We start from the raw sequence: 21,810 nt of genomic DNA, 5'->3' as shown, positions 1-21,810 counted from the left end.
GATCTGATTGATCTAAAATTTCCTTACAGCAGAATTTACAACATAACACACAAATGTAGGCATACACCAAAACACTGAAGCCACCATCCTATCTGTGGTTTATTTTTTTGTTTTGTAAAAAAATGCAGATTCATAAACTTTACACTTTATATATGTATTTAACAGTTTACAAAATTGGCTTTAAAGATTTATTTTAAAATAGTTCTTTAAAACTCTGAAATAAACAAATTCACAAAAATAATCTGTATTCCTTATGAACATTACAAAGTAGTGTACATCTGTCGTAAAAATCTGAACAAAAGGAGTGCTGACATGGGTTCATGTAAAAAGCAGCAGAAGGAGCCTGACTCAGTGGAGTGTTTGTTGTGTTATGGAGGAAGATTTCTGTGTCCACTAAACCAATAAAGGAGCTTTTATTTTTCAGTTTTTTGGTGAACATGATGGAGACGTCTAGTTCCAGTCCACCACTCTGGTACATCCTTACCCTTAGCCTACTGGCCTATTTCAGCTTTTAATAAGACTGAAGTTTGTTCCCAGGAAAATGTCAATACCACTGTCTGATCACTAATAAAATGGAAGCAACATGAACATTTAACAGTCATGTAATAATGACCTGATGTTACATGAATTTTGACTAAAAACGCAATTAGGGTTGGGCAACGTCATAATATACACGAAACAGCTGTGTTGCCTAGTATTTATGATTGCTGGTTCTTTTCATATGGCTTTGTGGATAAAAAGACTGTTGCATAAATGAAACGTGAGGAATATTTTACTGAGTGGATCAGCCAAAAGTACACATTCACTTTTGCTCCTTATCAGTTAGTGGTCAGATGAAATTTTCAATGCCAAGATAAAGAATATCTTAAAGTCAGAAAAGGAAAAGGCATTTTGCACTCAAAATCCTTTTTCCATTCATTAAGAACTCAGGCCACCACAAGGGAAAAGCACAAATCTTTGGCTGATGCATTAATGAGGATGTAATATGCTCAAATGTTTGTGCTTTTTCTTGCACTTTGGTTGCAAACACTCTTCTTTTTCAATTATTATTATTATGATTATGATTATTTAGAAAATCAAATGTTTATGTATATAGTCATACATTTTTTATCTTTATTACCCAACCCTAATGCTAAACCTTACCAGTATTAGCTAACAGAAATGGGGGAATAGTAGATAACACTATCAACTTCAGCATTAGTGCATTCTTAATGCAGATTAACACTAAAAAGGTTGTACCTGGGACAATCAGAGTACTTGTCAGACTACATTACTTTTATTACTGAGAGAAAACTGCTGAGTCTCACAAACACTTTTCAGACCAGCTGAAGAAAGGTCTGCCATAGGGACTTGGGGATGTTGAGGCATCTCTCAATATGAAAATGATTATATGTCATGTCTCTGTATCTCTCATTAGTGGGTCTGCACTGAATACCTCTCAGCACAAGACTCCAACTGTGATGTAACAGTAACTAGACAGTAGAAGCATCTACTCAGTGCATTTGTACTTTTCTCCCTTGGTTCAGGAGTTTCCCCAAAAAAGACATTTTAATGGTGGTGATATCCAATGGTCAACTAAATGTATTTCAATACCAAAGCAAAGATGTTTCATCACTATCTGCCATGATCATTTGTAATCTGTGAACATGTTTCATGCTTTGCCTCCAACTCAGCGAGGGCAGTCTCCAGCTGCTGGATCAGTACCCGCTTCTTAAACCTGGAACAGATTAATAAAAAATAAAGTATAGTAAAAAAAATAAAAGAAATGAGTGAAATGAACACAGAAGTCAGAGTTTGCTTTGAAAAGCTATGAAATGCACTTGTGAGTCACTGACCCACAGTTACAGTCATTTGACTGCAGTGATACAGGTCTTAGTGACACAGTATAACGGATATGTTTTTGGACAGAGGAAGCATTTGAAAAAAAAAACACTTGATCCTGCTCTGACAAAATTAAAAATGAGTCAAGCTTTCTTACCTGACAGCCTCTTTGATGGCATGTTGGATGAAGTACCTCTGAACATCAAGTGTCCCTTTTACTTGTTGCAGTAGTCTGAGTATTGCCTCATAGTCTGTGAATAAGTACACACCCACACAATAATATATATGACATTTAACTATCAGTATAAAAAATTACTATACTCGAAGACACTGACTGCTTATACTCACTTCGTCCTGGTTTTCGAACCTCCTTAATGACACGTGTCCGCAGTTCTGCTTGGTTGCCATCTAGTGGGGCTATGAATATGGTCTCAAGCGCTGCGGGATCAGATTCCGTACCCTCAAGTGGACACTGTGGACTCAGCCGTTCACAGATGGATTTCTCCTCCAGTGGTTGTTCTTCTGAATGATCTTCCACTAGTCTCTCCTCCTTGAAGTTGTGGTCCTCCTCCCGATCCACTGCTCCCAAATCTGGTTTCTCCTCCAGGGTAACTGGAGATGGGGTTTCTGATAAAGGGTCCATCTCAACAGCCCAGATCTCCACAGAGTCAGGCCCAACAACCACATCGCCATTGGTCTCAATTGCCACTAGACTGTTGCTGTCACCTCCTGCATGGGTCACATGGGAAACAGCAAATTATCAGTTCCATTCAGACAAAAGTGTACAATCAAATGCACATACAGTCCATAATCCTACCTTTGTACTGTGGGATGGGTTTAATGAGGTTCTGCTGCCCTTGAACCCCTGCTGCACTCTTTCCCACCACATGGTTGTTGTTCCCTGGCGGAGTCTGTGGCCGCCGCAGCAACGGAGACATGCTCCGCCTTCTTTTCATATAAGAGCCTAAGTTGGAATCACTGGAATTCGCTCGTTTTTTGTTTTGAGGGCCTGCTACAAATTCATCGGCCTCATCAATCATCATCCCCTGAGAAAAGAAAATTAAGGGCTTAATAATGAAACAGAATGCTGCAGAAAGCAAGATTTTACTTGACATATTTTTACCTTCTTATCCTGCTTGAAAGGATTCCCAAAAGTGTGCAGGCGCTTAGGTTGGTCAGGGTCAATCTCTCTCAGTGGAGACGGCATCATTTTTAGGTACTCTTGATAGTTTCCCATCTGAGCCACTGGGATACTGTGCAGATAGTCTAACAATCACAAGATACTTTAATAGAATTTCTATGATAATGAGGCAGTTACAGTACATAGTATTTCCTGTGTTTTGGAATTGTTGGGAGGTTTTGATTAGGATAATATACCTTCATCTTGGCCTCGAATCAGCTTTTGTGAGGTCCTCAACAAATTGGAACGCATTCGGGTTAACTGATCCAGAAGGTTGCGTCGTGGGATGTCGTAGGCATTTCGATAAGCTTGAGGTTTTACATCCTGTTTACATATGATATTTAGTTCATAAATTACTGGCTCTTGTTTTCCTTAACACCCACATAACCATTACTATAATGTACTTTTCAGAAATGCCATATACCAAGTTCACCTTGTTGAGTAGGGCGATCTGAAAGCCAGCAAACTCCTTAAAGTTAATGTCCATTGGGCGCAAAGGGACCTCCCCCGTGATTCCCTGCAGCAGCTGCCTAAAATCACGCCGGTGGGCCAGAGAGAGAGCGCTGGAGTGGTTCTTCACCTTTATGCCAGTTTCTTGAGGAGCCTTCTTACCGACAGACACGATTGAACGGTCAGATTCCATCTTCGCCTTTGTTTCAACAAAACAAAGAAAAAACAAAAAAGCACACTTTATTTCAGTTCAGAAGATAAAGTTTAAACAAAAAAATGAGGAAACGTGTTTTACATTAAATATATAATTAGGTATAATCTGGATTTTACTAAAAATCATTTCATTTTTAGTCATTACCTGCTGGCTAAGCTTCTTTAGATATGAGATGACACTGTAACTTAGGCCACAGTCCATGGAGTCTGCAATAAGATTAGGTGCACCCATCATCCTTAATGCTTTTTTTAAGGGCTGTCAGTAGAAAAACACGCAAATTGGAAAGGTTAGTCATATAAAAATGCATACAATAATGCTGAACATTAGCTAAGGGCAGTATAAGCTTACCAAGACATAGTATGGAGGCATTGTTTTCAGGTACATCTCGAAGGCTTGTCGCCACTTGAGGTTTGGTTTTAGTTTGTGCACTTTAAACAAGTCATCTGAAGGAGAGAAAAAACAATGGGATGTCAGAGAAAAGCTTAAGCACTCTGTATTAGTGACCAGTCAGCCATGCACCTGAAGCTTCTCCTGCAGCTACATTTCTGATCTGTGTACACACATCAAAACTCCTTAGTTGAATCTATAATAGCAACACACATACGCAACCATACCCCACCCTTTACCTTTAAATTATCTTACTTGCTGTACATGTAATTAGAAATCATCTATTTAAAACATTGCTTTCTTATATCAGCACAGTAAAGACAGCCTCAGTTTCAAAAGTTGGGATGTTTTATAAAGTCAGTATAAAAACAGAATGAAAATAAGGTTCTTAAATAAGATGGCAGCTTCCAGCAAAAAGGTGGAACAAAAGCAAAAAAGGCTGAAGAAGTAAGTGGTAGTAACAAAGAAGTTTTATAGAATATTTTGCAATGAGGCTAAATAGCAATAGGTCAAAAAGCTTCTAATAGAGTCAAAGTGTCTTAAAGATAACACTGGGCAGAGTTTCACCAATATGTGAAAACCTGCATGTACACATTTTTTTAAAATATATCAGGCTCAGGAAAACTTCCAGAACTCTGTGTCTGTAAAACCCAGTTCACTATAACAACAGCTGTGAACTAAAGTGACATCCCTACAGTCTAAACCCTCAAACTCCCCAAGACTCTACTGAGTTCCCATATGACTCCAGACAGTTGGAAACAGCAGTGGAAATGCTACACTGTTGTAAACAAGCCCTGTACCAAACACATTTCTACCCACAATATCTACATCAGACCCTTTGTCACATTAAACACGCTGTTTACTGACATTTGTCTTACCGAGGAGTGGGAGCAGTACTGGGTAGTTGTAAGGCATGACAAACAGGTTGACACAGGTGAGAGCGGTGCTGGCTTTAAGGTAACCAAATGGATGTCCCAAGTCATTTTGTTTCCCGCTGCTGCTAACAAAGACCTGAGGGCAACAAGAAAAAATATAGAATCAAATAATATTTGACTAAACTCTAGGAGAGCTTTGAGTTAAGTCGCAGAAGCAACGGCAGCAGAAACAAGCCTCCAATGCAGATGGGTGTGTGAATATCTATCCTACCTGCCAGCACATGTGTGGTGACTTCCTTTCCAGGATGTACTGTGTTAGTGGAGAGGGCTCCAGCTCGTACTTGTCAAAGGGTAGCTTATCTATCACCATGGGCTCACAGTCCCCACAAGAGAAACGCACAACGGGATGAGCAGTGCGGGGCGGCTGTCAACCAGAGATGGACATAGGTGAAGAACTAGACAGACATACTTATCTGTGACAGTGAACCAAGTGTTATCTTTATAATCAGACAATAGAAATCTTAAAGATGAGCAGAGCAGAGTTGTGATACACATGACAAGCAGATGGTTACCAGTGTTTCGTTAAAGTTAGACTGGAGGGAACCTGCACATCAAGTCCGGCTTAGATATTTCTAATTAATTAATTAAATTATTTTTAAATGTTGCTCACCAGTGTAGGAGAATTTTGGTCCGGCCAGAAGGACTCCGGTATGGGCCAATGCCCGACTGGCACCCCGGTCTTTGGGTTTGGTCGCACATAGATGAGTTTGTGGCAACTGTGCCACAGCTGTGGGCTGAACGATGACACAGGTCGACCCGAATCTACAGAGGTATCTGTAAAACAAATGTCTAAATTAAATCTTTTCAGTTAAGTGCAAACACTAAAGATTATTGGTAATGTGGGAGAAACTGCACAGAGGCCTGTTGAGATTTAAATAGGCTACCTTAAAAACCTAATATATACAACTTGCACTCTGTCTTTACCAGTAAAAAAAACTGCAAATCAATTTATCTCTGCACATTTTATTACACTGCATAATGTTTAAGCTGCTCTATATTTAGAAACTGCACTCCTTATAGTCTGAAACTAAAATGTGAGGGTCCAGGATATGAGATTTAATAGCTTTCTCCAGTTTTGCTGAGTGCGCATGTGGCCCAAAACTCACCATCCCCAATAAGAGGTGGATCTGGTCCTGTCTTTTCAAAATTAATGACAACGCCGCTTTGAACCTTTTGAACCAGAGATTCCAAACACTGGTTTAACATCCGTTGTGTTCGAACACAGTATGAGCGCCCTGTGAGGAAAAAGCAGGATGGTCGTTAAGTATTACCAGAATAAGTTGCAGACCCACAGAGACAGAATACAAAAGTTCTGTTGGGGCACCAGAATAGAAAATGTAAAACTGCACCTCCAGTGACTTCACACATTTGGGTGATAGCAGACTCATCCGTGGGGACGCTACCCAGCTGCTCGTTGTCTGGTGTGGCTGCTCCTGGCAGCCTCAGCACCAGTGCAAACAAACGCTGGTCCCAGCGAAAAGGCTCTTTGGTCAGTTCACTGCCTGCCAAAGGAGAGTTCAGAGGCAAGTGCAGCTAGACAACGGAAAGGGGTAGAAAAAGGTAAAAAAGAAAACCCCAGTTTATAAAACAGATGTAATACATACAGTACAAAACTACAAAACTACATGCATTTTATAAAACAGCTGACATTACCAGTGGTGCAGTAAGTGGATTCTTTCTCACCTCGTCTGGCACCCCAGAGCTGTGTGTAAGCTTGTTACCATCAGTGATGGTGATAATCACAGATGGTTCAAGGAAGAAGGGGTTACGGCCCTAAGAAGAAATGATAAGATTGAGCGATTAAATCCAAGTTCAGTTCACAGTAACCCTTACTCACACAAGTTGGCCCTGCATCTGTATAGAAAACCAAAACCACAGCCAAGCTCTGTGTATTTGGCCTCACTGGCATATGTATGCTAATCATGCAGAGATCAACACAGCAATGACCACATGTGATCAGTATGTGTGTCACAAATTGTAATCTCTGGAGAATGCATTAGTAAACTGAAGGATGCTATGTGATACTCATTAAGAGAGGGGCCTGTACCAGTGCATGTTATGCCTTAACCTTGTCAAATTCAAACACACACACAGTGCCTAAGAAGAGTTAGCATGCTTCTGTGTCACTACTCAAATATAGTAATCTCCAAGCCCCTGCACTGGAGTAGTAGATTAGAGAAAAGAGAGTAGGCATGGTCGTGCTGAGTGAGACAAAGCAGAGTGGATTATGCTCCGATCAAAAGTCAATACAGTTCTTTGTCTCCAGGAGGAGGAGGACTAAAAAAATGTCATCTGAAAATGCCATTACACTCATCACCAAAACATTTGGAGAAAAATCCCCCACAGTATAACGCTGGTTTGCTGTATCAGAAACATCCTGTTTCATATTTGGTCATTCAGTTGTATATCAGTATGTTTCTCTTGTACTAAGCTGCAAAGTGCTCACAGGCAAGTAGTTTCCACCGCTTGTTGTTAATGCTAATTTTATTGTAATGTTATGTTAATCTGTAACAAGAAGATCAGTTTGGGTTTTGGTGGTCACTGAACTGAAGAAGAAAACACCTTTGGTTCTAGATCCACAGTAAAATTCCAACATTAATTTAGAAGCAGAACTTTTCTTTTTATTGTACTTGTAAGTCATGTTAAATAAAACTGAAAAAATTAAATTTAAATTAAATTTAGGATAATATTCAGGGAATATATTGCAAAATTAAACAAAATTAAATTTATTTCCGCAAATATTAAATTCTAAATTTAAAGGTAAACGTTTAACTCTTAAAGTGATTAATATACAGTATAGATTAAAGTAAATTACTTATTTACTGACTTAATTCTAAGTACAGTTTAAGCTTTTGACTGCCTAAAACTACGACTCTTTTGTGAAAGAAATGTATGGTAAGATGTTAATTTACCTGTCCATAATTGTCGATGCCGGAGACCAGACGATTGAGGTTCAGCAGGTCAAAGGCTGTGCGGAGAGCATGACCTAGTGTAGTCAAACCGGATGCCTGCAGATTCTTCAGCTCACACATGAAAGTGGCATGATTTTCCTTCCAGCCTGCCTGAAATACATGAGAGTGTGATGAGTGCGCTGCACAGCAAGCAGCAACACATGGTAGCAGAGACGATCCATGGTGAAGAGCCACAAACCAGTATGGACCCACAAAGAAAAACAGAACCATTTTGTTCACTGGCAATTACAAGAGCTGATTCATTTCAAACTATGACTGCCACATTTGATAAAAGGAGTACAGTCATACTGACCCACTCATCATGTACTAGCTAACATATAACACACAAAAACGAGGTCAGGTTATGATATATTTAGTTAATAATAAGGATAATTTAGCCCCATGGTTGAGATGGATGGTGCCTTTTAAGGAAAAGTTACTAATTTAATACATAACAAGCATCTAAAAATACACTTCCTACAGTAGCCTTGTCCTCTGTGATGGAGATCTGCTCCCACGGGAGAAGATGTGGGTGTGTAAATGTTCCTGGACTTTTATGAAGCTGGGTCAATTACCATACTGCTGCAGCTTCATGCTTAATCTAAGGATGTCCTGCAAGCTTACAACTTCCTTTAACTGAGAGTGAGAAAGAAAGAAGGAAAAAGCTTGCCGGGCCAAAGTCGGTGTGTATGCTCTGAATCAGGCCAGTGCATGAGTAGATTTTTGGATTACGATAGGATATCATGGCCTGGATTTCTAGGAAAGCTCAGAGTGTTACATGAATGACATTACATAAATATTATACCATCGTACAAGCAATCTAACAAAGATGCTGAGACATAAGTGTAAGTAGAAACACACAAAGTAATAGCCCAGACATAGATCTTTGTGTAGGCTTGCAGAAATATAGGGCTTAGCTCGCACTCAATAATTCAGAATACAGAATATTTCTATTTTCCTCCCAGCCAACCTCCTCTCCCTGCTGCTACATCAACAATTTATTGCATCTGTAACTCTGCAATCAGAGTAGCCTCATTCAGTGTAACCTTGTCCTTTCATCATAATCCTCCATACAAAACGCAGGCAAACAACAAAGACAAAGAGAGGAAGAGCACGAGGAAGTGGAGTCGGCGACAAGCGGTTATAAGACGTGAAAATCACTTGACACCGCAGCACCTGGGTATCTTTATGCAAGAGAGAATTAGATCCTAAATTACATTTGCTGGCCATTTTACTAGGTACATTGTAAAAATCGGATGCAGTTTAATATCCTAACACTGCCATGAATTGCTCCGTACTTCTACTGAGGTGATAATTTTACTATATACTGTACTGATTATGGAGGTCATAGATGTTGGGCTAGTTGTACTAAAAGAAATGATTTTTACATAAATGTCTGGACCGGAGTATTCATTTTGACTAAAATGACATACATAATAGAGTATAACCTGGACTGCAAGGACAATAAGTGTAAGAAAGAAAGTAAGAAGCATCATGTGAAACACTGCACACACTCATATTGTTTTGTAATGTCCTATACAGGCGCCTACAGTAGTAGGAAAAAATACATGACTTCAGCAATATACTGAAAATGTCTATATAACATATTAAAAGGGTCAATTCTGAGTTTTGGCACAGCTGTCGACATTTACATTCAACAGAATGTCACTTTAAATTCCAGCTATTTTTAAATGAAAAAGAGCGTTGTTTGGCAGGTTAAAGTTTACCAAATGCACCGCAATACAGCAACAAACCTAGTTTGTTTATCGCTTAATTTCAGAAATTGAGATCAGCTTGTCTATTGAGACAATGTATCATATTATATCTAAAAGAAAAAAATGTAAAACACCCTGTGAATAAAAAATAACAAAGGATGGGCTAAATAGATAAATCATTATGTTTTCAGGTATTGTATTGTATGTATTCTTTGAGCACATGTTCAGTTATCCAAGTAGCTTGCATTATTATTGTTTGTATGATCATTAGGTGTGCATGTTTGTATAAAAAAACAAATTCAACATTAAATTAAAGGCGTATAATTAATATATATTCCTTGATTGAAAGTTGTCACTTTTGAACTAGGACTCTTAAAAAGCTGCTTTTGAAGTCACGCGGCCAAATACACAAAAAGTGATGTTTTTAAAGTGCATTTTGCCATTTATGTTATCTAGTAATAACTACATATAAAATAACATATGATTTTATATCAGTGTTTTTATCTCATACAAGCAATGTTAATGACGAAATGTTTTACTTTCAAGTTCTGGCTTTGCATAATTTAGTTATAATAGACTAAATAAATATTATAATACACCAAAAAGTATTTAAATCATCTTCAGCACTCAAAGGGTAATGTGATGATACAGAGTAAATTAGTAAAAGTGGATTATTAAAATGTTTATGCTTACAGAGAGTTAGGCAGGGTTTTAGATTCCTAACAGACAAGCTATTAAAGCAGATGAGGAGCTTGGGGGTTCATGGAGGTACTTAGGGGTGTGTTTTTTTTATTGGGATGTAAAAGCTCACGGAGAGACGTGTGCCAGGACATTAAACAGATCAATAGATTGGTGTTGGGGAAAGCTATGCTGACATCAAACCCCTTAAATGATTGCATTCACTCACAGATTGCATGTGTGTTATTTGCCTGGGTATGTGCATAAAAACTTAATGGGGTTAATTGCTGGGTTATTTTGACCATAGTATCGAAGTCACAAAATTACTATCATATGAATAATGATAATTCTCTCCTAGCGAACTCCCATAAAATTAAAAAAATCATACTAAGGAGGTTTTATCAACTTTCAGCCCAGACTGGCCAATAATATTACGTGGAGGAAGTACGGGGCGGAGCACAAAATGATTGGCGGCACCCTTGACCAATCTAAACATTACGTTGTCAAAAAAAAGCGACGTCATAAGCGATAATAAATCTCTCCGCCTCCATCTCAACGCCCGAGACTTTTCTCAACACAAAAGCAAAATGTCCGCTGGATGTTAGGAGGCAGTGCAGCTCCGGGTCTGCGGGTATTTGGAGCAAAAAATGCCGTTTTTTCGCCACCGGGAAGCCGCCCAACACTGACTACAAACCAGAAGGACAATAAAGTCTCACTGACAGAAAAAAACGTTCGACTTGTCAAATGAAAAAATTGTATCAGTTGCTAATTACCTTCACTCCGTATGGTGGATCATCGAATGTAACTAGCATGTACCTGTCGCCTCTACTAGCCGGGTCTCGGGCACGCAGCTGTCAAAAAAGAAAACCAAAGCAACATATATTAATTTCGAGCGATCCTGCCCCAGGAACCGTAAGCTCTTCAAAGGTCCATACTTGCTGAAAAAAGTCGGGGTGAAATATTTCTTTACCTTCATAAAGATCTCAACCGCGCCTTTAGCAACGTCCAGATACGTCGTACCCAAATAAGTGCGCTGATTCATAGAGGCGGACGTGTCTAACAGGAAAAGTAAAATAGGCATTTTAAATGTAATACCGCGCTGGTATGCTTTTCTAAAATAACTGTTATCCACATATGACCTATCGTGCGGCCAAACAGTTCACACATGTGTGCATATATTTGTTATAATAAGCCCCCCCTCCAGAAGAGGGCCGTTGCCTCTGCCCTCTCTCTCTGCCTTTCTAGAGCTCTGTCTCGGCTCGCGCTGTTCAACTTCTGCTCCTAACCGAATGGAACGCCCCGCTCCCTCCACTGCGACGCCATTTGCTGAGGCCCATTGTGTTGACCACGCCCCCCTGAATGCATAAATATATAACGAGGTCGAGCTCGCTTTATTACACTGTACTTCCGCCCACGCGTGTGTATGTAGGTATGCACAACAGGGAGATGTTGCAAATATGATCTTTAGTTTATGTGTGTCTTTAATACATGTTCATGGTGTCTATGGTTTGGTATGGCATATTGTAGATCATCCGTCTGCCTAAAAATGAGGTAAAGTTGATTTCGTTGTTGATTCACTTATCTAGTATGTAAAATTAAAAAATTATTGACCTAAAATTTCCCTCGCACCCCCGCCTTCTCATTTCTCTCACACTCTCCCCCCTGTTCTGTGTTCATGGCGCCTCAAAAGCTTGACTGTAGAACAAAACACAACAACGTTCAATTTCCTCAAATTTAATATTGCTTTTAAGATGGGCAGTTTACATCTATGAATTACGTGCACTAGACACCTAAACAGTGTCTAATTTCACAATTGTTGACACTGAATAGAACACTAAAAGATTGTCTACAAAATAATTCTTTATTAAATAAAAAATAAAGTGACAATTCAACGTCTGTCTGACTTTGAGTGAAGAGAGACGCTGATAATAAACAATGATAAAGACTACGAAATCCCTGCAGTTCTGCAATAGAAGAAGGTATATATGGTTAGTTTTTTCATCTTTGGATTTTGAATACTCAGCGAGCCTGACAGTGTATGGAGTCATAAGACACGTTATAAAGTTATTATAACATATTTACGTCTGCTTTGTTGACGTATTGCACGTAGTCTTTCGCCGTCCACCATCCCAGCATGCACTGCGAGGTCTGCAGTATATTATTGACAAAGAAAAAAATCCTGGAGAGAAACAACAACAGGGTGGGAGCAGAACGCACAGTCCCGGGTTATAGCATTAACGACATCAAATCTGTGCCTTGACAACAAGGTAAACTCTAGCGCTAAGCCGTTCCTTCACATTTAGCTACACTGTCTTGTTTTTCTGCAATGCCATTGCGTGTAGACAACGTTAAGAAGCTAACAGCTGGGTTTTTCTCAGCCGGATAACGCTAGCTATCGTTACCATTAGCTAACGTTAGCATTACACTACAAGTATTTGTTATTACACCGTTTAAGCAAGGAAATGTAATAAACAACTAAAACCAATTATGTAGTGGGCGCAATACAATAGTGATAGGTGAGCCCCGTTGTTATATGTATGTCACAAAGACATTAACGCTCACCTAATTTCCTTTGTCTGCGTGTTGTCTTATTACAGTGCGATTTGGAGGTAGCTTGCAATTTATGGCTCAACCTACATGTATACAAATATAACGTCGGAGAGATAAAGCCCTACAAGTATTGCACATTGCCAGTAACTACGAAGTAAAGCTGTTTTAGCAATACTTTGTTACTACTACTAATAATACATAGTGAATTATACGAGAACAAAGTGTTGCAACACCTCGAGCACGTTCCCTCACCACGTAAACAAAAAGAACCACGTGATCAGCCGCATGGCGTTAGTGAGTGCTCATCGACGAGTTGATCGTTTAAAACACTTTGAAATAGATTATGTGCAAATATATATTCCAATACAACTGTACTGTACTGTAACTTCAAAGGTAACTGAAGTAAACAAGTTTTAGCATCAACTCCAAACTCTATACTTTGGTACACCAGAGTTGTTTTATTGATGCAATATTTACATTTCAACATTTTCACCATGTTCTTTAATAATAATGATGTTTCTTTACAGTGTCATATCATGGCCCTAAGGAGCTGAGAGTGGGACGTGGTGTTTCCACCTAAAGGAAGTTAGCTTGTCTTTAGTAAATAGGGGTGGGGGGCCCAGGCAGACTGTGGACGGGGAAGAGAAAGAGCTCAGCTGGAGCCAATGCAGCAGCAGCATCGACAGCCTGAGCTGGTGGAAGGAAACCTTCCCGTGTTCGTGTTCCCAACTGAACTTGTCTTCTATGCAGATGAGCAGACATCCCATAAGCAGGTGCTCACCCTCTACAACCCCTATGAGTTCGCACTCAAGTTTAAAGGTCAGTAGGAATAGAGAAACACAATGGGCTTTCATGTGGGCTGCATCATAATTGTATTTAATATACTATTTAAATATTGATATTTTGTGTATTTTCTCTTTAGTGCTCTGCACAGCACCAAATAAATACACAGTGGTGGATTCCACTGGAGCCGTCAAACCACAATGTTGTGTTGACATGTGAGTTTATTTTGTGCACATGACTAGCAGTTTACTGTAGCACTAGTTGGACTTGGACATGTTCTTAGTCAGTTCTCATCCATGTCTATATTTTTATTACTGACTTTGCTTAATATAAAGGCTTTTGGGCAGTGTATAGTTGTCATTTAGATATATAACTAGACTTTCCTGCTTAGACAAGTAAAGACATCTTACCTTGCTATGATTTCACAGAGTAATCAGACACAGAGATGTGCGGGCCTGCCACTATGGGGTGTACGACAAGTTTCGACTGCAGGTGTCGGAACAAAGTCAACGCAAAGCTCTAGGTCGCAAAGAGGTGACGGCCACACTCCGTCCCTCAGCCTCACAGGAGCCGCCTAGCCCTCGCTCCCAAGATGAGGAGCGCAGGATCAAGGAGCAGTTTGCAGACAGCGAGTTTTTTGAACAGACTACATTTCAAACAGGTAGGTCAAAAAAACGTGTGTGGTTTTTACCACTAGATGGAGCCAAATGTTTGTAAAAAGCATAGAGTTATCATTTGCAGGATGATATATTGGTATTTGTCTTATGTAAACAAGCTAAACAATAACTGATGACTAAATAATGTCTCCTAGATAAGATGTGCAAAACATGCATATCTGGTTAATTATATTGCATTGTCTAAATATTCAAAACCAGCAGTGAACATATTCTTCTAACAAGCATTGTGTGTATTTGATGTAAAACTGTATGTCATTTATTTCATTGTTGTCAGGAAGCCACTGTACATATGCACATTGTATCATCTTTCTAATAAACAGGCTTGGGCCTTTTGTTCTTGGTCACAGTGTATGAATGTGTACTGTATGTGTGCTTGACAGAGAGCCGTCCTGTTGCTGGAGGACCCAGTCTGCTAACAGTGCTGCTTGGGCTGGTGTGTATGGCCGCCCTAATGCTCCCAACGCTGGGAGAACAAGAAACTACCGTGCCTGTCTACCTCCACTTAAGTGTTAACAAGAAACTTGTAGCTGCTTATGTTCTGGGTAAGTTTAAGAAAATATTAAATCCCACCAACATGTAGCATCAAGTTTGAATTAAAGTTAAAACACAACCTTAAACTCTTATCTCAGTTACATTAATGACATTATCCCATTGCTCTTTTTTTAGGTCTTCTTACAATGGTCATCTTACGCACGTGAAGTACTGTGAGCTGAAGAATAAACAATCTCATATGAGGGGTCCTTGTATAATTCAATGAGCAAAGCTGACATCTATTCAGTTCATCCCACCCTAAAAGGCTTTAGACTTGGTTTTGAATCAACACATGGGTCAGCATATACATTAACACAATATCAAACTGACAAAATGCTTAGCTCTTTGGTGTGTGGAGCTTAAGAATGTGAGTAGGTGTCACTAAACTGGGCCTGTGAAGAAACATGAGGCCATTGTCAGTGTTGTTCGGCCTCATATTTCCTTTCTGTATTTCTATTGCCATTATGTAACAATACATTTAACTGGAGTGTGAAGGAATTGACATGCAAATGTGATGTATATAAAGCCATTAAAATTTTGTTTGCTATTATATGTAACCACCATTATATTGGAAGCATTTTTACCATGTACAGAGGACTAAATGCAGGTATTTGCATCAGTGAATCGTCTTTGAATGAATTTCTTTTTCTGTGAGATTTTTTTAAATCACCAAAGAAAAACATCTTTTGAAGACAATGGTTTGTTCACCGCAATATATCAGTGCCCCATGAAACATTTAATAAAGTCTCATTCTGTCTAGTATAATGGTCACAGATTAAATCGAGCTATTTTCTACTCGTTACATGTTGTGTCATGAGGGTATTAAGGATGTCATGACAATAAGGCCTCTGTTGTCTAGGCAATCTTGGTAGCTGAAAATCATCTTGGAGCCTCCCCTTGAGGTTGGACGTTATCAGGTCTGGCAACTGAAAACATGATTTGCTACTGTTTCTTTTACCATCATTTCCACAGCAAAAACTTAAGACACGCTGAACAAATTAAACAACCATCCCTGAATAATAAATGCAGATACACAAGCATAAAGAAATAATTTATTTCATCTTGCTATCTGCTACAATGGCAATCACAAAAGACAAGCATAGGCTTCCCCTTGATAAGATGACTAAGAAAATAAATCATCTTGGAAAAAATATCTCAACAACAGGGCAAGCTGACCGCGCTTATGTAAATACAGAGAAAAAAACAAAACAAATTCCAACCACTGTAAATTGAAGGGCACACTATAATAAAATGATTTACAATTACTTCCTACTGCGAGATACATTAGAGGCCACAGAGCCATGGGGGAATGGATGCTGGGACAGTGGAAAGTAAATTTTGGTTAAAAAAAACAAACAAAAAAAAAAACAATCATCGTACAGGCTTTACCTCTAAATACTGTATATCTTAGGATATTTACTGTAAAGAGGAAAGTTGAGTTTTCCTATTTCTGTGCCTAAGTCTTACAGACTTAAATGCAAGAAGATTAAGTAAAAATTCAAATGAAACCACAAGACGGCAGCTTATTTACTCACAATGAGATGGTGCCATTTTGTTGTTGCTGTATGATCCAGCAGCCAGTTGATCTTGTGTAAATTACAAATGGATTCACTTATACTGGGCATAGAAAACTATCACCAAGTTTTTTAATATTTTTTTTCCATAAATAACATTTTGCCACCAAGAAAACAAAAGGTTTTTATAGTTTTGCTTATTTACAAAACACATCTCAAACCAGGACACAGAGGAACCTTTAGTGTTGAAAGACCACAGGGAAGTGTAAAAAAAAAGTTGTAAATTGTAAATAGCATGAAGGAAATCTCCACAGCTTTGTCCAAGAAATAGTTTGTTGCTTTAACAAAAACAAACAAAAAAAAAAACTGCTCCGGACCTGTTTTCAAATTCACCTCTATGCAAAACTTAAAAAAATATGTACGACATTTTACAAGATTAATATGTACATAATTACAAAGCAGGTAAACAATAAGTTAAATCCTCTTACAAAATCTGCAGACTGCGTACATACAAATTGACACTTTCTAGCACTAAAGCAGAGAACTGCACACATCCATTTAGTCATTTTTGTCCAGTGCTCAATGTCTCTCCAGTGAGGATTGGTAGGACAGATTTGCAGGACAGCCACTTATGACGACCAAACCAAGAAGCCAAGCACCATCCAAGATCCTCTACTAGCAGCTGGTGCTCACAGTGTGTTTACACATTCCCAGTGTCACTAGGCTTACCTCCATGTCAAAATCATCTCATCCACATCTCATTTCTTTAATTCAAAACATATCTAGACCCCTCCAATGTTTCCACAAATACAGGCAGCCAGCATGGAAAACTGCCCTTAAAACTAAACCTATGAAATGGCAAAGTGAGTGATCTAAGACAACAACCTGGAGAAAGCTTTTTTTTTGCCCAGATCAATTTTAGTGTCTTTGGCTACACCACACTCACTTTGGAGACAAATCCTGTAATGATGTGTAGGGCGAGTTGCTGGATGACGAGGGCGACACACCTTCCATTTTGCCTGGGGAGTCGGTAGAAGAGCAGATGCTGCTGAGGCTGCCGTCTAGTAAATCTGGGGAGTGACTGAAACAGATGTTGTAGCTCAGTATCACTGAACACTGTTACAGATAAACACCTGATGGTATTCTCATGTGCAGCCCAATCAGGTACTGTCGAGATGTCTGAAAGCCACTTAAGTATTCTGTTGACCTAAATGATTGGATTTGGTTTGACTGAGGACCCTTCAAGACTTACTGGAATTGTGAACGTGTATTAAAGAAGTGACCAGCATACCTAACTTTCAAGTTGTACTACAGATACATCAGTTAGACTCCAGAGGACTACCTAGTCCTGAGTTCATCTGATTATTCCTCCCTAAAAGCATCAGTGTGATTGCTGCAAATAATTTGGCACAATTGGTCCACATGTAAAAGTAGCAACAAGATGTGTTTCAGCAACACTTGTACTATACTTTAATGCCTAAGCTCAACAATACCTTTTAAAAATATATCTCACAATTTTAAATGAAGCATTTACCATTGGTATAGAATTTCAACCTGCAATGTGGCTAATTGTCTGTTTTAGCATTCACAGACATGTTACTTTTAAAAAATAGGGGATTTTCACTATGTGGCGTGTTTTGTTGATTTAGACTTACCAGGAACTAATATCTGAAAGGTTAGAGACATCTGAAGACAGCATAGTGGTGGTACCCTGGAAGAGCCGCTTAGGTTGACTCTCTGTCTCGGTCTCACCTGCAGAATAAAGGAAAATGGATATTTAGTCTAATCTGTCAGGGACCATGGATAAAATTGAGGCTTTTACTGCAAACAATCATTTTACTACCCAACAACTACAGTCTTCAGCAGATAGTTCACTGCTTCGGTTCAATAAATTGAACAGGTTTAATGCATTTATGTGATGCAGTCAGTATCTCTCATTGCTAACTGAACTTTAAGATGTTGAAGCTTTTTCCCTCCGAAATGTGTTATCAGTTGTGGCTTAATAAAGAAGGAGAAACATCTTCAAGAATTAAAGAGCAATGGCCCTTGTGGCAGAAACTACTTTGATTACACTCAGAACTTTACAGAATGTTTAGGGACCCCACCTTTACGTTTAATTGGTCCAAGTATGCTGGGTCTGATACAGTTAATTGGGCTTTGACTCCGTCTACTGAAAGGCACAGAAAACAAGCATGAAAAACTGACACATTCAATGTCGTCACAGATAGGACTCACAAAGCATCACTGTTGATGATTTTCACTTGAATGTAGCTACTACTGTAGGACACATGTAATTAGCTGCACCTACCTGAAACGTCTTGTTGGGCTAGGAATTGGACTGGGTGAAAGGCCATTACTGCTCACAAGGATTTGTAGTGAAGGAGAGAAACATTGCTGCACACATGAAAGACAAAGAAAAGTCAATTGACAACATTGACACGTCAAAATGTGAATAAATTGCATTTTAATATTTTATTAGTGTTACATTCAGGTCAAACTACAATAAACAATTCACACATGTACCTTTTTCCCTATCCCCCTGGTTGGTGAAGGGGCAGGTGACACGGGCACAAAGTCGATGCGCTTTGGGGATGAAGATGCAGACTTCTCCAAATCATTGTCACTCTAGGAACAATATTACCCCATGCCTTAATCAACTTTAACGGTTTCTCTTTGACATAATGATGTTACATAGTTAAAACAAAACTAACAAAGGCAAAAGGTGTTGGAGTATTATACTACCAACTCAGTCTGACCTTGAAAGACTGGTGGCCCTGTCAACTCCCACATGTTTTAAGTCTTATTCTAGCATGTTTGTACTTGTCCACTCTATAGTGATAGAGAGGCCAATAATGGCTCATGGCCAAAACATGCAATGTGAAGGTAAACCGGAGTTCCCTCTCACGATCCAGAGCTACAGAACACAACACTGATAGGGGGTAAACAGGCTGTTTCTATTTACCAGACTGAGGCTTTCTTCCCAGGACTGGCTCATTTGCATGGCAGCTTGTACTTCCCTGTGTTTGAAACAACACAAAAAACGTTGGCACCGAAAACAAGGCGATCAATCCTAAAAGGCAATGTCTAAAGTTACTTCACATTACTGAACATTGCCACTTACCGCTCATGAGCAGTTTCCCTGTTCATGACATCTACACCTTCTTCCTGCAAGAGCACAAACAGGTGTTAGAAGTCTGCATTCAATAAGTTATTCAAACAACACTACAATCTAGCCGTATTCAGACTTAAATATTAAACTTTAACTTCATCTCAAAATCTGAAAGTTAGCCGTTTTTCAACTGTATCTGAGGAAAACTAACTCATAATGGTTGAGTCCAAGACGCTTCGCTCTGTTGGAGTCTTAATACTACCAAGTGACCAGTTCTACAAGATCAATGGCCCTGAAAACCCCAAGTGTTACTCTGGCATGTTTTCATATATAGTCCCTCCCAATGGTTTAAGGAGTAGACATTGGTTTTACATGCTCATTTTAATCACAAATCTCTTCAAAGTATATGACTACCAATACTTTGTCTTACTTGTTTGATTTGATGAAGTCTGGAGCTGGGGACACGGATGGGCGATGACGGGACCTGTAAAGGAAGATGGGTGCAGCAGAGATGACGACATTAACCACGCTTCAGACAAATTGACTCAGCAGCTGTGGGCTTTATATTTACCATGTTAGGCCTGTGGACAACTGTAGTGCTATTTCTTCGACTTCGCAGGACCTCCCGCTGGAACACCTGGGAGTTATCGCTGCAATGACAAATTCACACTCAAACCATGTGTTTTCCACTCATGATGTCAATGCGTTTGTTTCAAAGAAAATCAACTAGTTCAAATAAAGACAGTTGTAATTATATCAGTGTAGAACCTTAGGCCGTTTATCATGGGTGCACTGTTGGATCTTCTCAAGTGTCCATCGGTCTGAACCATCGAAGATGGGATTTCCAGATCCAGCTCCATCTTCTCTTGAGGCAACACTCCCGAGTCGTTCATTTTGCGAGCTAACGCTGCTTGTCACCAGGTCATGTATTTAAAATGGCTTACCACCTCCGTGATGTTACATCGTTGCCCTCCCAGTTTTGCTAACTTTACATGTTTCGACGAAACATCATCAATCAGAAGGCAAGTGAGCAGACTCGCTAACTCAATGAAAAGAACCAACAGGAGTCTGCGAGGCCCTGTCGTCTGTGCGCCACAGCGGAGGCGACTTAACGTTGGCTAATTTGTCAATGCAAGTTTCTCATAACACCACTAAATGCCCAGGCAAAACTAGCCTATGCTAACGTTACCTAAAACGTTATGACCAGTCTCAAACTTTTCTGATGGGCGGTTAGCATGCCCCACAAAGCCCGGTAACTATTAGCTACCCACCCGTTAGTCTGCCTGTGCAAGGAAGGACTGGTTGACGACTGAAAAGCTCAACTCCTGGCTACTGCAGATCCGCGCTCCGGATTAGATGTTTTACTAGCTGGTTGCTTTCACTACTAAATTAACGTTCGCCTAAGACACAACGCAGACGTTGCTATTAAGTTATTCTTGCAACGCGAGTCAAGCCTCTAGCTAAAACAGTACAGCTAGCTAGCTAGTCGATTCAACACCCCAGCCACCTAGCCTTAGCATCAAAAGCTAACGAGCTATGTTAGCATCAACGTCAATGAGCCACAATGTCTTACCCAGGGACAGAATTACCATTTCAATAAAAGTTCCTGTCCGACAGTATTACAGCTACTACGGCGTAAAAAAGTAAACGAAAGCGCGCCTGTTGTAAAGATTAAGTTCCACAGTTTGGGAATTGTTCTCTGCAGCGCGCCGCTTAGAATGAACAGGAGCCCAGATGATCACACGGGAGCTAGCAGCAAACTTCACGCCCCTCTCAGCGTTTAACGACCTGTCCAATGAAACCGCTGCATTCACCGGCGTGCTCGGTCGGAATGTGGCGAACCGCATCTTGTAGGTTTCCTGTGTAAACTTTTTCGCTCTGCACCGTGTCACGGATTAAACGCCTCATCACGCCCGAGTAGCGCCAAGACACCGTTTTATATCACGAAGTGCATCTGATTGAGTGTTTACCCGATCACCTAAAGGCTCTTACGTGTTGTCTTCAGACATTGTTTTCTCCTGTCGCTGGTGTCACTCTGGCTGCAAATAACGCCATGTTCATCATATTGCAGCTGAAGTCATGCCCAAGTGTATTATTCAAACTAAAACTTTTATTACTAAAACCATTATTCAAACTAAAACCAAAACAAGCGCATAAATATGATTTCAAATTTGGTTATGTTTGATTATATTGGCGATATGAATGAATCAAACTCACCTAAGCAGCAATGATGATTTATTTCACTATTATTTAAGTTCCTTTAGTGGTTCAGAAGTTATGACAATTTATAAAGTAACAGATTTTAAAGCTTTCTT

At 39.6% G+C, this 21,810-nt stretch overlaps 3 protein-coding genes and 2 non-coding genes across 9 annotated transcripts; 1 reads left to right on the top strand and 4 right to left on the bottom strand.

Moving 5' to 3' along the window:
- Positions 1-81: 81 nt before the first annotated feature.
- Positions 82-11,586, bottom strand: ints6l (integrator complex subunit 6 like). 4 transcript variants are annotated; one of them, XM_055512280.1, is made up of 19 exons: positions 11,302-11,365; positions 11,105-11,182; positions 8,609-11,017; positions 7,900-8,049; positions 6,641-6,760; positions 6,337-6,520; positions 6,094-6,222; positions 5,598-5,761; positions 5,199-5,351; positions 4,931-5,063; positions 4,014-4,108; positions 3,810-3,920; positions 3,435-3,650; positions 3,199-3,325; positions 2,945-3,087; positions 2,639-2,867; positions 2,170-2,550; positions 1,979-2,072; positions 82-1,717 (listed from the first exon to the last, which is right to left on the bottom strand). In XM_055512280.1, the coding sequence occupies exons 3-19, from the start codon at positions 8,681-8,683 to the stop codon at positions 1,615-1,617; spliced, it is 2,607 nt and encodes an 868-aa protein (XP_055368255.1). In that variant the 5' UTR covers positions 8,684-11,017; positions 11,105-11,182; positions 11,302-11,365; the 3' UTR covers positions 82-1,614. The 4 variants fall into 4 exon arrangements, with proteins under 4 accessions (XP_055368255.1, XP_029021074.1, XP_029021075.1 ...); XM_029165241.3 differs by lacking the exon at positions 8,609-11,017 and having other exon boundaries at positions 11,302-11,586; XM_029165242.3 differs by lacking the exon at positions 8,609-11,017 and having other exon boundaries at positions 6,671-6,760; positions 11,302-11,586.
- An 865-nt stretch (positions 11,587-12,451) lies between these two features.
- On the top strand, positions 12,452-15,496 carry mospd1 (motile sperm domain containing 1). Its single transcript, XM_029164966.2, has 6 exons — positions 12,452-12,598; positions 13,409-13,700; positions 13,804-13,879; positions 14,093-14,325; positions 14,722-14,883; positions 15,008-15,496. The coding sequence occupies exons 2-6, from the start codon at positions 13,547-13,549 to the stop codon at positions 15,037-15,039; spliced, it is 657 nt and encodes a 218-aa protein (XP_029020799.1). The 5' UTR covers positions 12,452-12,598; positions 13,409-13,546; the 3' UTR covers positions 15,040-15,496.
- A 408-nt stretch (positions 15,497-15,904) lies between these two features.
- Positions 15,905-21,417, bottom strand: pabir2 (PABIR family member 2). 2 transcript variants are annotated; one of them, XM_055512281.1, is made up of 10 exons: positions 20,264-21,417; positions 20,067-20,145; positions 19,926-19,979; positions 19,508-19,551; positions 19,349-19,403; positions 18,910-18,969; positions 18,695-18,780; positions 18,492-18,556; positions 18,042-18,138; positions 15,905-17,467 (listed from the first exon to the last, which is right to left on the bottom strand). In XM_055512281.1, the coding sequence occupies exons 1-10, from the start codon at positions 20,386-20,388 to the stop codon at positions 17,329-17,331; spliced, it is 804 nt and encodes a 267-aa protein (XP_055368256.1). In that variant the 5' UTR covers positions 20,389-21,417; the 3' UTR covers positions 15,905-17,328. The 2 variants fall into 2 exon arrangements, with proteins under 2 accessions (XP_055368256.1, XP_029020797.1); XM_029164964.3 differs by having other exon boundaries at positions 18,910-19,011; positions 20,264-21,411.
- Positions 19,107-19,262, bottom strand: LOC114865100 (small nucleolar RNA U109). Its single transcript, XR_003787480.1, has one exon. It is a non-coding gene; the product is annotated as a small nucleolar RNA U109 (small nucleolar RNA).
- LOC114865104 (small nucleolar RNA U109) lies at positions 19,735-19,873 on the bottom strand. Its single transcript, XR_003787483.1, has one exon. It is a non-coding gene; the product is annotated as a small nucleolar RNA U109 (small nucleolar RNA).
- Positions 21,418-21,810: the final 393 nt, after the last annotated feature.

Source organism: Betta splendens, chromosome 10, assembly GCF_900634795.4.
Source record: "Betta splendens chromosome 10, fBetSpl5.4, whole genome shotgun sequence".
NCBI lineage: Eukaryota > Metazoa > Chordata > Actinopteri > Anabantiformes > Osphronemidae > Betta > Betta splendens.
Note: the sequence above shows the minus strand (reverse complement) of the source record. Positions and strands in the feature narration are given on the sequence as shown.